Source organism: Amblyomma mixtum, chromosome 4, assembly GCF_055824585.1.
Source record: "Amblyomma mixtum isolate Tamu chromosome 4, ASM5582458v1, whole genome shotgun sequence".
Lineage (NCBI taxonomy): Eukaryota > Metazoa > Arthropoda > Arachnida > Ixodida > Ixodidae > Amblyomma > Amblyomma mixtum.
In genome coordinates this window covers 70,742,992-70,758,849 of record NC_143015.1, presented here as the reverse complement: position 1 = coordinate 70,758,849, position 15,858 = coordinate 70,742,992, and the positions used below count along the sequence as shown (strand labels likewise).

General features: G+C 45.5%; 1 protein-coding gene across 1 annotated transcript; it reads left to right on the top strand.

Annotated features, from left to right (window-relative positions):
* The first annotated feature begins 1,815 nt into the window (after positions 1–1,815).
* Positions 1,816–15,267, top strand: LOC149346884 (venom protease-like). The gene is made up of 6 exons (XM_089586742.1): positions 1,816–2,357; positions 3,772–3,848; positions 5,894–6,012; positions 8,456–8,736; positions 10,661–10,806; positions 13,003–15,267. Exons 1-6 carry the CDS (start codon positions 1,913–1,915, stop codon positions 13,156–13,158), a joined length of 1,224 nt encoding a protein of 407 aa, XP_089442868.1. The 5' UTR covers positions 1,816–1,912; the 3' UTR covers positions 13,159–15,267.
* The last annotated feature ends 591 nt before the right edge of the window (positions 15,268–15,858 follow it).

Sequence of the window (15,858 nt, the reverse complement as noted above, 5' to 3'; positions counted from 1 at the left end):
ATTTTGGTACCATCCCTTTTGATTTTCAGTTCACTGTTAGCTTTTCACCTTGTTTTGTTTTTATCGCTTTTATGGCTCTTTGCACCATGTGACGTTGACTGCATCTGACTATCTTTGGCACTGCCTTCCTATATATTGCGCGAGTTTCGCTCAATAAATTCAGTTGTCAGTCAGCGCTCTTTCCTGTCACTTCCTCGTTTCGCCTTCGGGCTTCTTCTTTCGCGCTGTTTTCACCAATGTCTTTGCAAGACAACATTCTCGGAGAAAAACTTTTAAAATTAGATAATTGTAAGAAAATCTCATGAGACTTTTCAAGGTAATCCTGCATTCTCCTAATGTGTAGCAAAATCTTTCTTTTAAAGTGTTTCCATCGATCGCATCAAACACTTAATACTGCTATAGAAAACCAATGTGGATTGTTTTTGATGATAGCAAAAGCTTTAACAGTAAAAAAATTAATGTCGGCTGTCCGGTGATCTGCAGATATATTGGTTGTAATAGTGAAATCTTACATTATAGGAAAATATTGCGTTCATAAACGGTTTCCGGCTCAAAAATGCTTTTGTCCAGATTTGTTTGCTCTGACATCAGAAAATAGATTTGAATCCCTATGCACAAAACATCATCGAGGGCGCCTAAATTTCTGTTTCTGGCAACTTCTTCTTTGCCGCAATTCGTATGATTTTTTTTTCTGCGGTATCATTTGTGCATCGGCGAGCGGGAGAGACTACATTTTTATTTGTGTTTTGAGTCATTCACGAGGGGCATAAATGTTGTGCTGGCCAGAGAATTTTAGCAACCCACCCGAGGGCCAGGTGTCCACACCGAGGTGCAAGTTTTATAAAGCGCGTCATCCCGGGAACGGACGTTATACGTTGCTCTCGCTCAAAGTTAAACTATATTGTGTGCTAACTATTAGAATGCGAAAGAAGTGGCTCCCGCGGCTTCATTCCTGCAGAATGCGCATTACAGGCTTTCACTACACACACGTGCACGCGACGTAGCAGTCAACCAGTTTCATTTTTGTCAGCGAACTTGTATAAGGCAGTCGACTACTTCATGGTCACAAGAAATTTAAGGTATAGAAGGATTTATGGGCACCCGTAGGAAGAGGTGGCCCTTTTGAAATATGCACTTCTTGACCTTTATTTGTCGCGAAAAATTTGCGGGCAGTTTCGTCTTACTGTTGAATGTTTATTGCATCCCCCACCCCCCTTCAATTTCTGCCCTTCTAGGCAGGAACGGTGTACGGAGAGAGGATTGAATTTTTCTGCAGCTGTAGCAAGTTTCGTCAAGCAAACCTTAAACGACCTTATCTTTTTTTATTAAAAGTGCCCTACTTTAAGTGAATGACGTTTCTGTAGTGGGAAAAGTTTTCTTGGTTTTCGATTCTGAAGTTCAACGTGAGTTGCCACATTTTCACTGTCCGCCCTACTACCTCCTTCACGTTTTTAGCAAGGCAAAAGTAAAATGCTAATCAATGTTGGGTTAAAGCAAAGCACAATGATTCAGCACGTCAACGACACGCTTAACAATAAGGAGGAGGTGCTGTCGAAAAGGTGTGATGAGAATGGGTAATAGCGACATCCTTTCCAGCTCCGCTTACGCAGATCTAATGGTGTTTGGTAAACATTTCGAAATACAATCCTGGGATGAAGCCCACGCCTGTAGATTAAGCATACTGCTTAAGGATACTGCTCGAAACTGATGTTAGCGAAGTAACCAATAAGTTTTTCCAGTGGTGTAGGTATAGTTCTGTGTCGATAAGGGCGCATCTCATGACGGCGGCGTCTTCTCTGACTACGCGTGCAGAGCCAGCGAAGGAGTGAAGCCACACCAGGCCCATCAAGTGTCCACGCCATCACGCCTAAACACAGCAAGGAGCACTAGCCAAGCACTCGGCGTCCAAGCCATGGGTTCAACGGGATTCCTCCTGGCGCTGTTCACTCTGGTGGCGGCTAGTATCCAGGCCCTTGCTCAGGCGCAGGGCAGGTTCGCTTTCCAGTTCCCCAAGGTCCACGGCTGCCGCACGCCGTCCAATGAGCCAGGCAGCTGTCTCGAGTTGGCCCGGTGCCCGGCGCTGCGGTCCGTCCGAGACCGCAGCGTCCTGCGGCGCCACATATGCGGCTATCGGCGTCACGTGCCACTGCTCTGCTGCCCAGGAGGCGTGCAGCAGAGACCGCCGATGCACCGCCCACCCACTCGGCAGCCCCCAGCTCGGCAACCCCCGATCAGGCAGCCAACCCCACGGCAACCTCCCATCACACAGCCACCTACACAGGGCCCAACGACCCGAGACATCTCTTACCGGCTCGAGGGACCCAAAATCGCTAATTACCCTCGCTTCCTGCCCGCTGGTAAGTATGCGCAACAAGGGATCCCTTAATGTTCCCCGCCTTTCTGCTGGTCATGTCTTCAACATTTCGCTTAGCTTCTGTCTATGTTCATTGAGCTCCTGATCCTGTCCTGGACGAAGGTAATGACAGGCCTCTTGTATCCGTGACACAAATTAGAGACGATTTTAGCTGAAAAATATGGCGTCAACCCAATGACTATCCTGAGTTTTCGATGGTTTTTCACATGGAAAGGACAGTTCGTGGAAGTAAGCACTGGCATGTGAACACACCAAACCGCTACTTTTCACAGCTCCTTCGCAGCTCTCAGTGACAGAGTAGAAGCTATACTCTATAAACAAGAAATGTTGAGAAATGCCTTAACGGCGAGACGAGACAAAATAGTTTCATGCGGTCTTCTCACCAGAGCAAAGCAGGTCTGTGTCGCCAGAAGACAATGCCCTGATGTGTAGCTTTCACACCGAATAATTCAATTAAATTTTTCAATTCAAATCAATTTATTTTTCCAGAAACATTCTGGCGGGCTTAAAGGCAAAAAGCTGTTCCTGAGAGCTTGAGAAAGGCCTACAAAACCACCAACGAGGCAGTATGTGATGACTTGATGATGCAGAGTATTAAAGAAAAATAAAACATGTTTTACAAGCAATCTATGACTAAAAACATGGATAGTAGCAAAGTAACCGAATATACATTAACAAGAATTCCTTTTGAAAAGTTGACACCAGTTCTACAGCAAACAGTATTGACGAAGTATCGATTATAACTTGAAAGGAAATTTACACATGTTTTAGAATACAATTATATGCCATCCAAAAATAAAAAACCTTAAGGCTAAGCACTAAATAGCATGAACAAATTCTTCACCAAACAGTTAACCAGTAATATTTCGAGAAAAAAAGGGCAACACATAATGCAAACAATCTCGAAACCTACATTACATAATTATAGCTAAATGAGTACACTTGTGCACGTCTGATATCATGTGTAAAGAAAGGTGCGGCTATGTGGACAAGAATTGCTCAATTAACTGTTTCAGTGTAGGATTGGTTATGTGTTTGTATTTATTTAGGAAGACTGGAAGATTATTGAATGACCTAAAATGACCTAGGATACCACTCTCTCTCGCGAGCAAGCTGAGAAAGAAATCTGTCTAGGTATAAAGTGATCACGGGAGAGGAAACCTGAGGATACCTGCAAGAACCCTGGGAGGTACAAAGGCAAAGCACCCTGAGGTTTCCCCTCCCTTGATCACTTTGTGATTATCAAGAATCATCTGACCAACCTCCCTCTGCCATGAAATCCAGTAATAATGGCGTAATTTGCTAGTAGTGGATGTACAGAATGCCACGTAAGCTTTGGAGGGAGTATGTCTATTACTTGACTTACAAGTTACTTTTTTATTTATTTTGCCATGCAGGGTGCGGCTTTACCAACTTCAGCGTCGAGCGCATCGTGGGAGGTCGCGAGTCGAAACCCGGCGCATGGCCGTGGATGGTAGGTGCACCACCTCACCATTCTGCTCAAAAGGATTTCACATATTTTGCTTAAGCACTCCAACCTTCAGGTGGTTCATACAAACCCCCCGTGCTTGGCACTCAGGCACAGGTGAAATACCACTGCGATGGAAGTCGGGAAGCACGAGATTTTCATTAGCGCCGTCTGAAATCAACTTTCCCCTTAAGTTATATTAGTGCACGGAAAAGAACAACGATAAAGAGAGAGCAGGAAAATGGGCTTCTTGACAATACAGTCAAAGTCAATACTTCTGGGTTCCAAAGGTCATCATGACACGGGTTCTTTAATTTGAGTTCCAAATTCGTTTAAACATGCTGTTTTGTCGTCCATTCCATAGGCGACAATGTACGAATACAGTAACCCGCAGTTAAATTTATGATCGAATTGGTTTATGCCAACCTGAGTCCTCGTCTGCACACTAAAAAGAAGGCTTAACGAACCTTAAAAACTTCTCGCAAGGTTGTTAGTCCAGTATGTTCAAGTAACTTCAGCGAGCTGGAAAAAATTTTGGTGAAGTGACCAATCGCCATTAAGGCTTACATGAGCCCAGTCATACTGCAACAACTGAACACTTACAGGTTCTCAAATCCTTGGTTTAAAGAAACGCATCCTGGCATGAGGTTGCAACGAGAAACCACTGAAGACTAAGTTCACGTGCTATACGAACTACCTGACTAATAAGACAAGCTGCTCGAACGTAAATTCCGAAATGACCAACACCAGGCAGAGGGGATGATGCTACTCCAATGTATTAAAATGTAACCCTACAGAGTGAGGTAGGGTCCAATAAATCTATTTTTTTTACATACTGCAGCCTCTAGTGAGGATATTGCAGAAATGAGGCGAATACAAATTAACGACAATAAAAAGAAGTCAAGAGCAATCATACAACATTCGGAGCAGGCTAGTAAGAATTCTAATGATAATGAACGGATGCTGCCTGCTACCGGAATTCGAAATTTGAATGGTATGTGTTAAAAAGCTGTATTTAAAGAAGATAGTGCGGGCATAAAAGGGCGAAATATTTAGGACGTATTGGCTGCTTGCAGATGAAGGTTTTTAAAATACCATATAATTATCTAGCGAAGCAAAATGAAGTGAACTGACTAAACTGTACATACATTTGAGGCATTCAGGACGACGACGTGCGGCAACAGTAGTGAGGCGCAACTGGGGAAGGAAAGTAGACGGCAACAAACCCACGTAAAATATCGTGCAAACAAAGCGCACGGCCCTCTGTTGCACAGATTTTTATTTGTTGATCGCACGCTGCTCATGCGGATGCCAAACAACATGAGCACGTTCGAGCATGGGACAAAATAGTGGCACATAAATGGCATAGTTATTAATAATAGCCTGATTAGAACACCTACACAACTTGGTTGGTTGGTTGGCCTCAAGTAAAAAGGCACATACGGGGAGGGGCCTTGGAAAGATTAGCAGTTTTAGGGGAAAAGGAGTAGTAACAGGGTATAGGCTGACAGATTGGACGACGCAACGACAGGGGTCCTGTTAGCTGGGAGATTGAAGATGGGACGATGGCTTTATGTGCAAATTCGAATGCAACACATTTAATGGTTCAATTTTGTATTCACTGAAAGAGAGAAAAAATAAATGAACTGTTTGATAATCAGAAAAACGAAAACAAATAAAACAAATTAATATTAGCATGAGAGTCACTGTGTTTCTAGAAGAAACTTTTGAACAGTGCAGCGCACACTCCTTTGCTTTGTCCAAGCGAAGTAGCGCGCAGCGCACACTCCTGTTGCTTTGTCCAAGCGAAGTAGCGCCAAAGGAAAGAACAACCGCAGTGGACACAGGCAGACCCAGCTGGTGAATCGGAATTTCTAATAGGCGCCTCCTCAAAGAAGATAATCGGTGGCAGAACAGCAGGTAGTGATCCACTGTCTCGGGCTCGGCACAAAATGGGCACAGTGGTGAAACCAACTTGATATGCTAAGGCCGATTTTAGCGACCGTTTTCTTCTTCTATAAAAAGCTGTTGCAAACTCTTTTCACCTACAGGCAGCCATCTACATCAAGAGTGGTGGTGTCAGCAGCGCCGACTGTGGCGGCACCCTGGTTACTGACCGCCACGTGGTGACAGCCGCTCACTGCGTCGTCGTCGGACATCGAGCGGTCAAGTATGCTTACAATTCTGCGTTTCTCTTTAGCCTCAGTGGCTATGGATGGAAACCGATTGCTATCGCTCTACTGCCAGTGGTCCCATTGCGCATCGAAGTGCACCTACACAGTGTCAGTTGCTTGCAGATATTTGCTGTGAGTGCAGCTGACCAGACAGGTACCTACCACCTCAAGCTTCATATTTTGGCACCCTTGTGAACTCCGTTCCTAACCGAACCCCTATCGCTAGATGAGAAACACGTCTCAGCTGCACACCATTCACATAATTCAGCCATAACGTGAACTTTTCGCTCACGCAGAAATGGCCTTGACGAAAAACAACCTTAGCCCTTATGCCAGATTTGTTTTTGTTGTCACTCTCAGGCTTATAAGTTTTACGGACGCGTTTCTGCTTCGCAGTGTTTGCGATAACAATATGCCAAAACTCACGAAATTTCAAACATTTCTGAAACAACCGGGCGAGTTGAAATGATCGTTATGAAATTTTGAAAACGACCATGTCCAACATTCTCGGGCAAATTTTGAAAATTAAGAAATTGTAAGATTATTTCATGGAAATTTTGAAATTAAGAGTCCATTGTTCTGATATGCCGCAAAATCTTTCTTTTAAAGTGCTACATCGCTAGCGTTGAATATTTAAGACTGCCTTAGAAAACCAACGGAGTACGCTTTTGAAAAAAATTCGAGACTACCGTGGGGTGATCTGCTGATGTATTGATTGTTAGAGTGGAATCTCACATTACATGAAAAAATTCCGCTCATAAAAGGTTTCTCGCTCAAAAACGCTTTTGTCCGGTACTGTTGGGTACGTTTGCGCAATTACTCGTCGAGACGCGTCGCAAATACCGGATTCGATCTGACGCAGGGTAACAAGATGCAAATGCTGTTGCGAGATGCCTAACAACAAAGGCAGGAGGGGGCTTGCATGTTTTACAGTTAAAAACAAACTTAAAAAATGACCGAGAATGTTCACGACATGCGAATCAGTGCGAAAGCACGGATTTCTGCTCCGTAGACGCGTCAGTGCTGCGTGACGTAGCGCTCGCGCTTCCTGGACATGAAGTCGGCTAGAGACAATTTTAAGGCTCTGAACCTTCGGCATACTGCTTTCGTATAATAATCTACTTTGTATGGACGCCTTACGATTTCTTGAAAATCAGGAAAAACTTTAATTACGGCATGTCTTCTCGCTTTCAGTACGCAGTTCGGCAGTGTGATTCTGAAGTTTATGAATGTATGTTTAGAAGGAAGAGTTGTTTTGGAGAAAATTTGCTGAAGGTGGTTGTGTCCCGTCATACACTATGTCACCTCTACAGTGTAATTATATGCGGTAAGTTCATTGCCCAAATAACTTTTTTTGCGCTTGAACCTGCAGATTGTTTTCACTTACCCAAACCATGTTGCTATATTGAGACCTCTCGTAAAACTAAATAATTTCTTTATTCGTGGAAAAATTCGATTTAGAAAAGTTTGTAGTCTACATGGGGCCAGCAATTATGATTATGTTTGGGGGATGCTCGCGGATACAGGGAGTAATCTAGGCGGTTTACTCCTGCGAGGGCTCACAGATGCCGTACATAAACACCCCTACCACCAGAAGGGGCTAATTTACTCCCAACATTCTCAACTGACACGTTCAACCTTGCTAATTTGCTAATTTTAATCACGGATGGCTAATTTAGGGCTCAGTGCCAATAGGCAATTGAGAAAACAGACTTTTCGCCAGCCACGGGGGCAAAGAACTGCAACATCCGTGGTGCACTTCGTCTAATACAGTGTCCAGCTCTATACCTATCTTAATCACGTGGCCACCTATCATGTAATGCTTATTTGCAATGCCTACTTCGGGCCTTATTTGTAATGACTGATTTCGCGATTCATTCTTTCGCTTCCTCGCCATTTTTCAGTCACGCCTTCGATGTGTCGGAGCCGGGCGAATGGCGTTGCACGCTTAGCGGTCAGTCATAACGTCACAATCCGCAGCAACAAATAGTAACAGTGAAGAAGTATGAATTGCGAACAGAATCGCTAAAAATACGGGCCTTAGATTGATTAACCTTCTCATTGCGCACTGGGCAGACGCGAGGGTTATAGGTCTCGAAATATTGCGGAAGGCGAAAAAGTTGCGCTCTTCTGTAGCAGTATCTATGCTAAGGGACAGCTGGTGGATAAACACTGCTTAAGTCACGCAATATCTTATTGGAGCACTTGTGGTAAGGCTTAAGTGGGAGGAGAGAGGTTTTTTTTCGTCCATATGCTTTCCTTGCTTCGAGCTTAACTAAAGAAACTAACCTAAAAGAACTAAAAGAAACTAAAAACTAAAACTAAAAGAAACTAAAGAAAGAGTGTCTAAAACCGTGTAAACCGGTACCACGCTAAAGAATTACCAAAGCAAGTGATTTCCCGGACAGCATCCTAATGAGGACTGATGACTTCGCGCAGCTTGCCGGCATCGTCTTTCACGGTGCGCCTGGGTGACCACAACCTGGCGCGCAGCGACGACCCCGTCATGCCCGTCGACGTGCCTGTCGTCAAGGTGGAAAGGCATGCTGGTTTCGTGCCGCGCACTTTCGAGAACGACGTGGCCGTTCTCACCATGGAGCGCCCGGTGACGTTCAACACGTTTGTGCGGCCCGTGTGCCTGCCGTACGGCGACGACTTCAAGGAACACAACATTGACGGCTACCATGCCTTTGTCACGGGCTGGGGAACCACGGCGTTCAGTAAGTTATTCGCACCTCACAAAATACAGCAGCTATCCTGCTATCTTATTTATTTTCCACTTTTTTAAGAAAAAAAAAGACTACGCTGCCCAAGTTTAGGGATTTTCAAACCTGACTAAGGTGTGCCTTGCATTACAAAATAAAAATTCCGCAGGCTTGTGACGCTTGACGAAAGTGATTGCGCCAATACCTTGGCAAGATACCATACCGCAAAGAATGCACAAAACACACATGAGTGAAAGAACCGGATGATAATTTTGTTAAGCACTTGAAAAGCTGGAAACTTGTGCAGGTGAATGCTGCTACCAAGTTGTCGCACTGTTAAATCTGTGCGCTTACCCATACAAAAATGTGAAGTTCTATCTGACATTGGTTATTTTTTATAAGTAAAATGACTCGTTTTATGCTGGGCCCACTTGGTATTTTTGGGCTAGCGTCATAAATATGAAATTGTACGGGCTGTGCGAACTCGATGGTAAATCTGAACCTGGGCCCATATAATACACTTAATTTCCTCGATTTTATTCCACCGTTATCTTCTACGGTCAATATTGTGACGGTGCTTTAGCCAGAGATAAAGAGGAAAAGATTAACAATGTAATAAAATAGAAGTTGAATCGACATTATTTAGGTGATGTGGGTGTGCTTTAATACATTAACGCGAGAGCGTTAAGGCTCCTGTTCTGCAGAAGATCCGGCGGCGGTGCTCTAAGCGAAAAAAAGGTGGGCCACCTGCCACCTATGCCACGTGACCTTGTGACGTCATGATGACCTGCCCTACAGAGTATGGGCAAGCTGGCCACCATGACAGTCAAATTAATTAATGGTCGCGGCACGTTGCTCGTGAAGAGCAACCTGGGTATCACATGACCCAACAGTGGCTGTCTGATACAGCCACCTGTCGGGACAATGGTGCATCACTTAACCGCTGCACCACTGTGGCAGGAGCGGTATGAGTACTTCCCGCGATCAATGCATGTAAAGCAGAGGACGACAATTGAGCGTGCATTGGCAGTAGGCAGAACCTAGGCGACAGAGAAAGAATACTTGCGCGGGAAGGATCTCTGAGGCTATCGCATTGTGCTCGTAAGGGTAGGTTAAGCGTTATATTAAGCGCATTTGGCAGGTTCTCTCACATCATGAATGACCGTTTAGCAACACCTCTTAACAGAAAAGTATATAGCAGCTGTATCTTGTCTTCACTCACGTATGGGGCAGAAACATGGAGTCTAATGAAGGTTAAGTCAATAACAGAGCAGCGAGCTATGGATGTAAAGTTGATAGGTGCAACGTTAGAGGCAGGAAGAGAGCAGAAAGATCCAGGGTTGACACACGGGTTAAGGAGATTCTAGTAAAAATGAATAGAAAGAAATGGGCTTGGGCACGGCATGTAATGTGAAGGCAAGATGGTCCTTAAGGGTAAAACACTAGATTCCAAGGAAAGAGAAGCGTGGCAGCGGGCGGCAGACAGTTAGGTGGACGTATGTTTGCGGGGATAGGGGGGGCACAGCTTTCACAGGACAGGGTTAATTGGAGAGATATGGGATAGGCCTTTGTCCTGCACTGGGTGTAGTCGGGCTGGGGACGGTGATGATGAGATGTTAAGTGATGGTGAAAGAAAGAGCAGTATCCATGTCTGCGAAGTAATACGCACAGATGCCTTCAGGCCGCTGATGGGACACCTTTATGCTTTCGCGTCATAATTTTATGCCGGAGCTTCAGTATACCGTCAAAATTTTGTGCCAGGAAGTCCATCTACGTATATTATGATTAAATATGCGCCGTCAGGTTTGGTTCAATGAAAGCTGTGCATGTGGGACAGACCGTCAATAGTTTTTCTAGAAGGAGAATTTCTAGTTGCCTTGACTGCTCATCTGACTTTTATTTTTTTGTCATTAACGGCTTCGTCTTGTTGCACACGCAGACGGCGAGCGGAGTGACGTGCTCATGGAGGCACAAATCAAGGTCTGGAACGAGGATAGCTGCAAGAAGGCGTTCGTGAGGGAGATACCAATCACCAGCGTCCACCTCTGCGCAGGCGACGGCAGCGGACGCAATGACTCTTGCCAGGTAACGATTCAACAGAAACAAAATTGAACCAGTTCTCAGCAGCCATTTTGAAAGCGCACATGCAGCGCATATATTTCCCTGTTCGGTCAGTGATGGCTGCATCCCACTTGTCTGTGGCTGTATTTAACCTGCCCGCTCACGTGTATCTAAAATCGACAGTGCGGAGTGGTAAAACTATATCCGCGGAGAGGATATGAACCTTGTGCTCTTCTGTTTCCACTAATACAATGTTGTCAGCCAAGGGCCCCTGCTGCCTCAGAAAAATTTTTTTCTCGGAGTGCTCGCAAGAGATAGTAAGTTTGGTTTGGTTTGGTTGTTAGGGGTTTAACGTGCCAAAATGAATCGGCTCACGAGGGACACCGTAACTGCAAGGCTCCGGCTGATTTCGGCCACCCGTAGTTCTTCAGCATGCACTGACATCGCCCATTACACGAGTCTCTGTGATTTCACATCCATCGAAATGCGACCACCACGTTCGGCATCGAACCCGCGCCCTCGCCGTCAGCAGCCGAGCGCCATAACCACCGAACCACTGCAGCGGCTAGAAATAGTAAGTGGCTGTAAGAAGGGTCAGGAAAAACGTGTAATAGCCTGTCGACTGGTGCCAAGTGTTCCTCTTGTCACTGTCGCGAGCAGATAGCACAGCGAGAGCGCAAAAGATAAGAAGTAAAAGGCCGAAACAATATTAGACCCACGTCGCAGCCGTGTGTGGGAGCTCCAAGCGACGCTGTTGACTTCCAAGCCAAAAGGTTCCCTGTCTGAAACGTGCTACTTTCGACTTGCATTGCATTGTCAGAGACCGGGCCCCTCTATAGTAGTTGCAAACGTTCTGTAAGCGCCTCATGTGAGCTGACCCGAAAAAAGTAACGTCTGTGAAATTGTTCTCGGTCTCTCTTTCTCTCTTGCTTCTTTCCTTTATCTTTTCACATTCTTGACTACACCGAAGATGTTATATTTACTGGGAAACTCTTGGGGTACACACTGACCGCTTGTGCTGAGCTCACGCTTGAAAACGTAACCGAGCCATGTGTCATAACAACTGCAGGCTGCAGAGATTATGATGACCGACGCAGTCACCCCTGCAGATGCGTCCACATTGGTAGAGGTCTCCAATTTTCTCTGCTAGCTAACTAGCCAGACGATGGCATATAAACAAAAGTAATTAACAGACTTCTAGTTAAAAGCAGAGTACGTTGAGAGTGCGCGCTACGCCATATCCGCACAGTTTTGTAATGAATAATCTCTTCTGAGAGTTTTATAGGCCGCTTGCGTCAGAGTATTCAACACAATGCGACTGGCGGCGGGAAGTGAAATTCGGTGCATAGTACCTGAATCCTTAAAGACATACCGAGGGCAACTCACTCCATTTATTATTGTTATCGACGAAAATTGACTCTTGCGCTATTGCTGGCCGTGGCAACGTTTCTCTGGTAGCGAGCGCGTATTTAATGGCGGGAAAAATGGAGTTCAAGAACTTCGCGCCAGGCAATTCAAACTCGTGACGTTATTACTGAGAAGGTCGCGTTGCCGCCGCTTTGAATGGGATTTAAGCGTAGCGTAGCCTCTGAGATCCGAACACAAAAACAACGTCGTAGCACACGCATTTCACTTGCGAAATGGGCCACTGAAATAGGACACCCGCATTTCGGTTTGTGGTGTTTTCTAGCTTGCAGAAGCTCCATTTTCTATTATAACAGGCTCTCACCGCATCGCCCTATCAATCGAGGCCGTTTCCTCAGCGTCCCCTTAAAGGGTAGAAAATTACGGATGATTATCACAATTGGGCCAAATGGAAGTTAGGTGCGCTAGCACCGGCTTTCATTTCGGCTGCAGCTTCGGTTCGAGTCTGGTCTTCATTGCTAGATCACTGGGAGCCCTCGCAAAACCCCTGGCGTAGTGGTGTAGCGGTTAAGCGATGCACCGCTGCCCTGCAATGGAAGGTGCTGCCACTTCTGGTACTTTTAATATCCAGTTTGCTATTTCCGAGCACCCTCTGACGACCAATATTTAATTCAACTTCCACTTTCCAGAGTGGGCAGTCTGCTCATACTCCGGTAGGCAGACTGCCCACAGATCCTGGCGGGCAAACTTGGGGACCTCACAGGCAACGGTACCGGCTTAGTGCAAGCTGTAGTACTATTGCGCTACAAGGCCGCATCTTGTGCACTACAGCCTGTGTCTGTTTACGATTTGCAGGGTGATTCGGGAGGTCCGCTGGTGCTTCCGGAGGATGATCGCTACTTCCTCCTCGGCGTCGTATCTTCCGGAAAACGCTGCGCTACGCGGGGCTACCCCGGCATCTACGCGCGGATAACCAAGTTTCTTCCATGGCTCAGCGAGAGACTTCAGTAGGACACTTCTATTCACAATGGACGGGGCCCCGCCACATTTCAGGACCGCTGTCTTGGAAGAGCATGTATCAGAGAAGGATATACATGCCTACTGGTGTGAACTGTTCTGTGGTACGCGCGAAAGCAAAAACCGTATGCATAATAGCATCGACCATGTCCCCTCCCGTGTGCCCACAGGCTGGCGTCAAATCTGACGCTGAGCAGTCTTCTGCATTATGAAGAGTCGAGTGATGCCGATAAATTTCCTCTTATCGGGAGCTACAACATTCTAAAGACAGCGGCAACCAAAGTGTTTGTTTGTTATTTAATTTTAGCAAGGCCAATGCTCGTAGTCTGAATCTTATTACTCTCGGTCGCTTAAAGAACAATGCCCAATATATGCCTGGTGGGCTCCATAACTGCGTAGAGACGCCGTAGAAGACAGCTTTGCTCAGTTTTGTTCGGCTAGCAGTCATCAAAATTCGACACATGTGCCTGTGTGTTGTTTACTCGATTACATGATAGTAAGCATCGTTGCCCGCCAGCTTAATTGAGCTGTTCTTAGTGGAGAGGCAGGACGAAGATCGAATAGTATCATTAAACATGACACTGTTGATGACACGTTCAAACCCGCGAGCTGGGAGACGTGTCAGTAAACGGTAGAAGTTTTGCCCGGCGCAAATACTCAGACACCTCTCGGGGCGTATTGGCTCGAGACTTTGTCTCAACCGGCCAGTAGGGCACTTATACTCAATTTATTTATTTGCTTATATTTATATACTGTTTAGGCAAGATGACACAAAGTAGAAAGCTTCACCACAGAGTATGGGCTTGGCATGAAAACCAGTCAACAAGAATGGAACAAAAGGGGAGAGAATTCAACACAGCTGTCGTGTTAGGGGCAAAACATGGAAAAATGCAGTAATTATTTCTCATTTCGGTACCCTTGCGCTGGTTTAGCTAAGCCCTATCGATGTGTATCAGCTCAATCAGAACAACGTGCTTCTCCCCGTGTACTGCTTGATGCTCCCGCTTCTATTGTTGACCCTTGATATAAGGCAAGCGTTCGTTGCGTAGAAGTCCTCCTCATCTATTTCATGCTGTATGCGGTGTTGCACAGAATTGTTTGCAGAAAAAGGAAACAATGTAAAAAAAATTTGACAAACAATTTTACATAGAAGCAACAATATTTATATGCTATGCTACGTCACACGTTCATCAATCAGCTGATTTGTTACTATTTCGCGTTAACTTATTGTCACAAACAAGTTCAAGTATATGTGAACTACTGTATTTTTCGTTTTTGTGTTGTGCTCGTTTGTATTTAAACCAATGGAGGAATACTGGAGCGTTCGGTATTCGCCGTTTCCTAGGTGCCATAATGTAGTCGTATATTAGCAGACCGGAATCCGACTTCAAGTAGGCAGTGCCTACGAACACAAGAGCCTGGCGAACGCCATCATGAGCTAGGACGATGGAAACAATTTCTAGCCTGCTACTAGCAGCTTCTCATTGAATACAGCTGTGCATTTCCTTTGTACTTAGTCTTCACTGGCCGCAGTGTTATACCACTAACATTAACAAAGTGCTGTCAGGCATAACAGTGTAAGTGCGTTGAGCAGAACATTGGGCGTTGGGTTATCCAAGCACCTATCTAGCGTTGAATGTGTTGAAGCATTTTGATGATGCGCGCGGTGACGAATGTCTTATTGGAGGAGGTCCCTAGTCTTAGAAAGAAAGCAAAGATTATTACGAAAGAAAAATCCCTCTGAACAGTCAGCACAGGCAATGATTCGCCCAAGAGCCTTGGCACTGTATGGACTTCATATACGACACCAAAAAGGCGAAAACTTGCTGTTGACTGACGTAACATAAATTGCTCAACGGCAGGTCGTTCGTACCAGAACTCCGTAAAAACGTCCTTTTAGCGGTCATTCTTCTACGAAGAGCTCGCAGCGAGACTGATCGGCGTGGCAAATAAAAATCACAATAAAAAATGTTCAGATCCGTTTAAATTGGTTCTCATTGCATGTGGTCAGTGTTGTTCTCGTCAGCCAGTGCGCATTATTTTGCAATGGTGTTGAGTGTATGACTGTCACAACAAAATGCATAAAGTGTAATTCCTCCTGGTTTCCTGTGTTGTGTGCCATTGAGTACCCGAACTGCAACACGTGGCAATGTTGAGTACACTCTTGAGCGTGTCACGGCGCGTCTTCACAATGTCTTCATACTTCTGCTCTGAAGTGATCTGCTCTCAAAAGGCTTCAGATGCCTAGCAGAAGGCTTCTTAATAGTAGTGCAGCTTGGATATGTGCGCGCTGTGCCCGTTAAGAAAGGAATAATTTATACGGTTAGCTCTGGAATACCGCCAAACAAGTGTGGTCCGTGAAAGCATATTCGGGCAGAAGCGGATTTAAAGAAAACGGGGGGGAGGGGGGGGTACAGTTTCCCATCGGCCGAAGAGAGCAATTTGCAATTTTTGATGGGAAAACTATGCTGCACCCACTGTACACAAATACATGGCTCAAATGGAACTGCCCTTACTAACCACCCCTTCCAGGATCTCATCAATCCGCCTCCGCATTCGAGGTTCTTCTGGCCGGTCGCACAAGAATAATCAACCGTCGGTAACCACTGCGCAAAAAAGGCATACTCTCAAATGTAGAATACAAGTTACAAATATATGCTCGGTCTTAGCCCAGAGTGGAAGACGTGTTTATGT

Coding starts and splice junctions, on each gene's coding strand:
- LOC149346884 (XM_089586742.1), top strand. CDS start 1,913: ATGGGTTCAACGGGATTCCTCCTGGCGCTGTTCACTCTGGTGGCGGCT. Junction 3,849..5,893: donor CCGGCGCATGGCCGTGGATG/GTAGGTGCACCA, acceptor TTTCACCTACAG/GCAGCCATCTACATCAAGAG. Junction 10,807..13,002: donor GACGCAATGACTCTTGCCAG/GTAACGATTCAA, acceptor TACGATTTGCAG/GGTGATTCGGGAGGTCCGCT.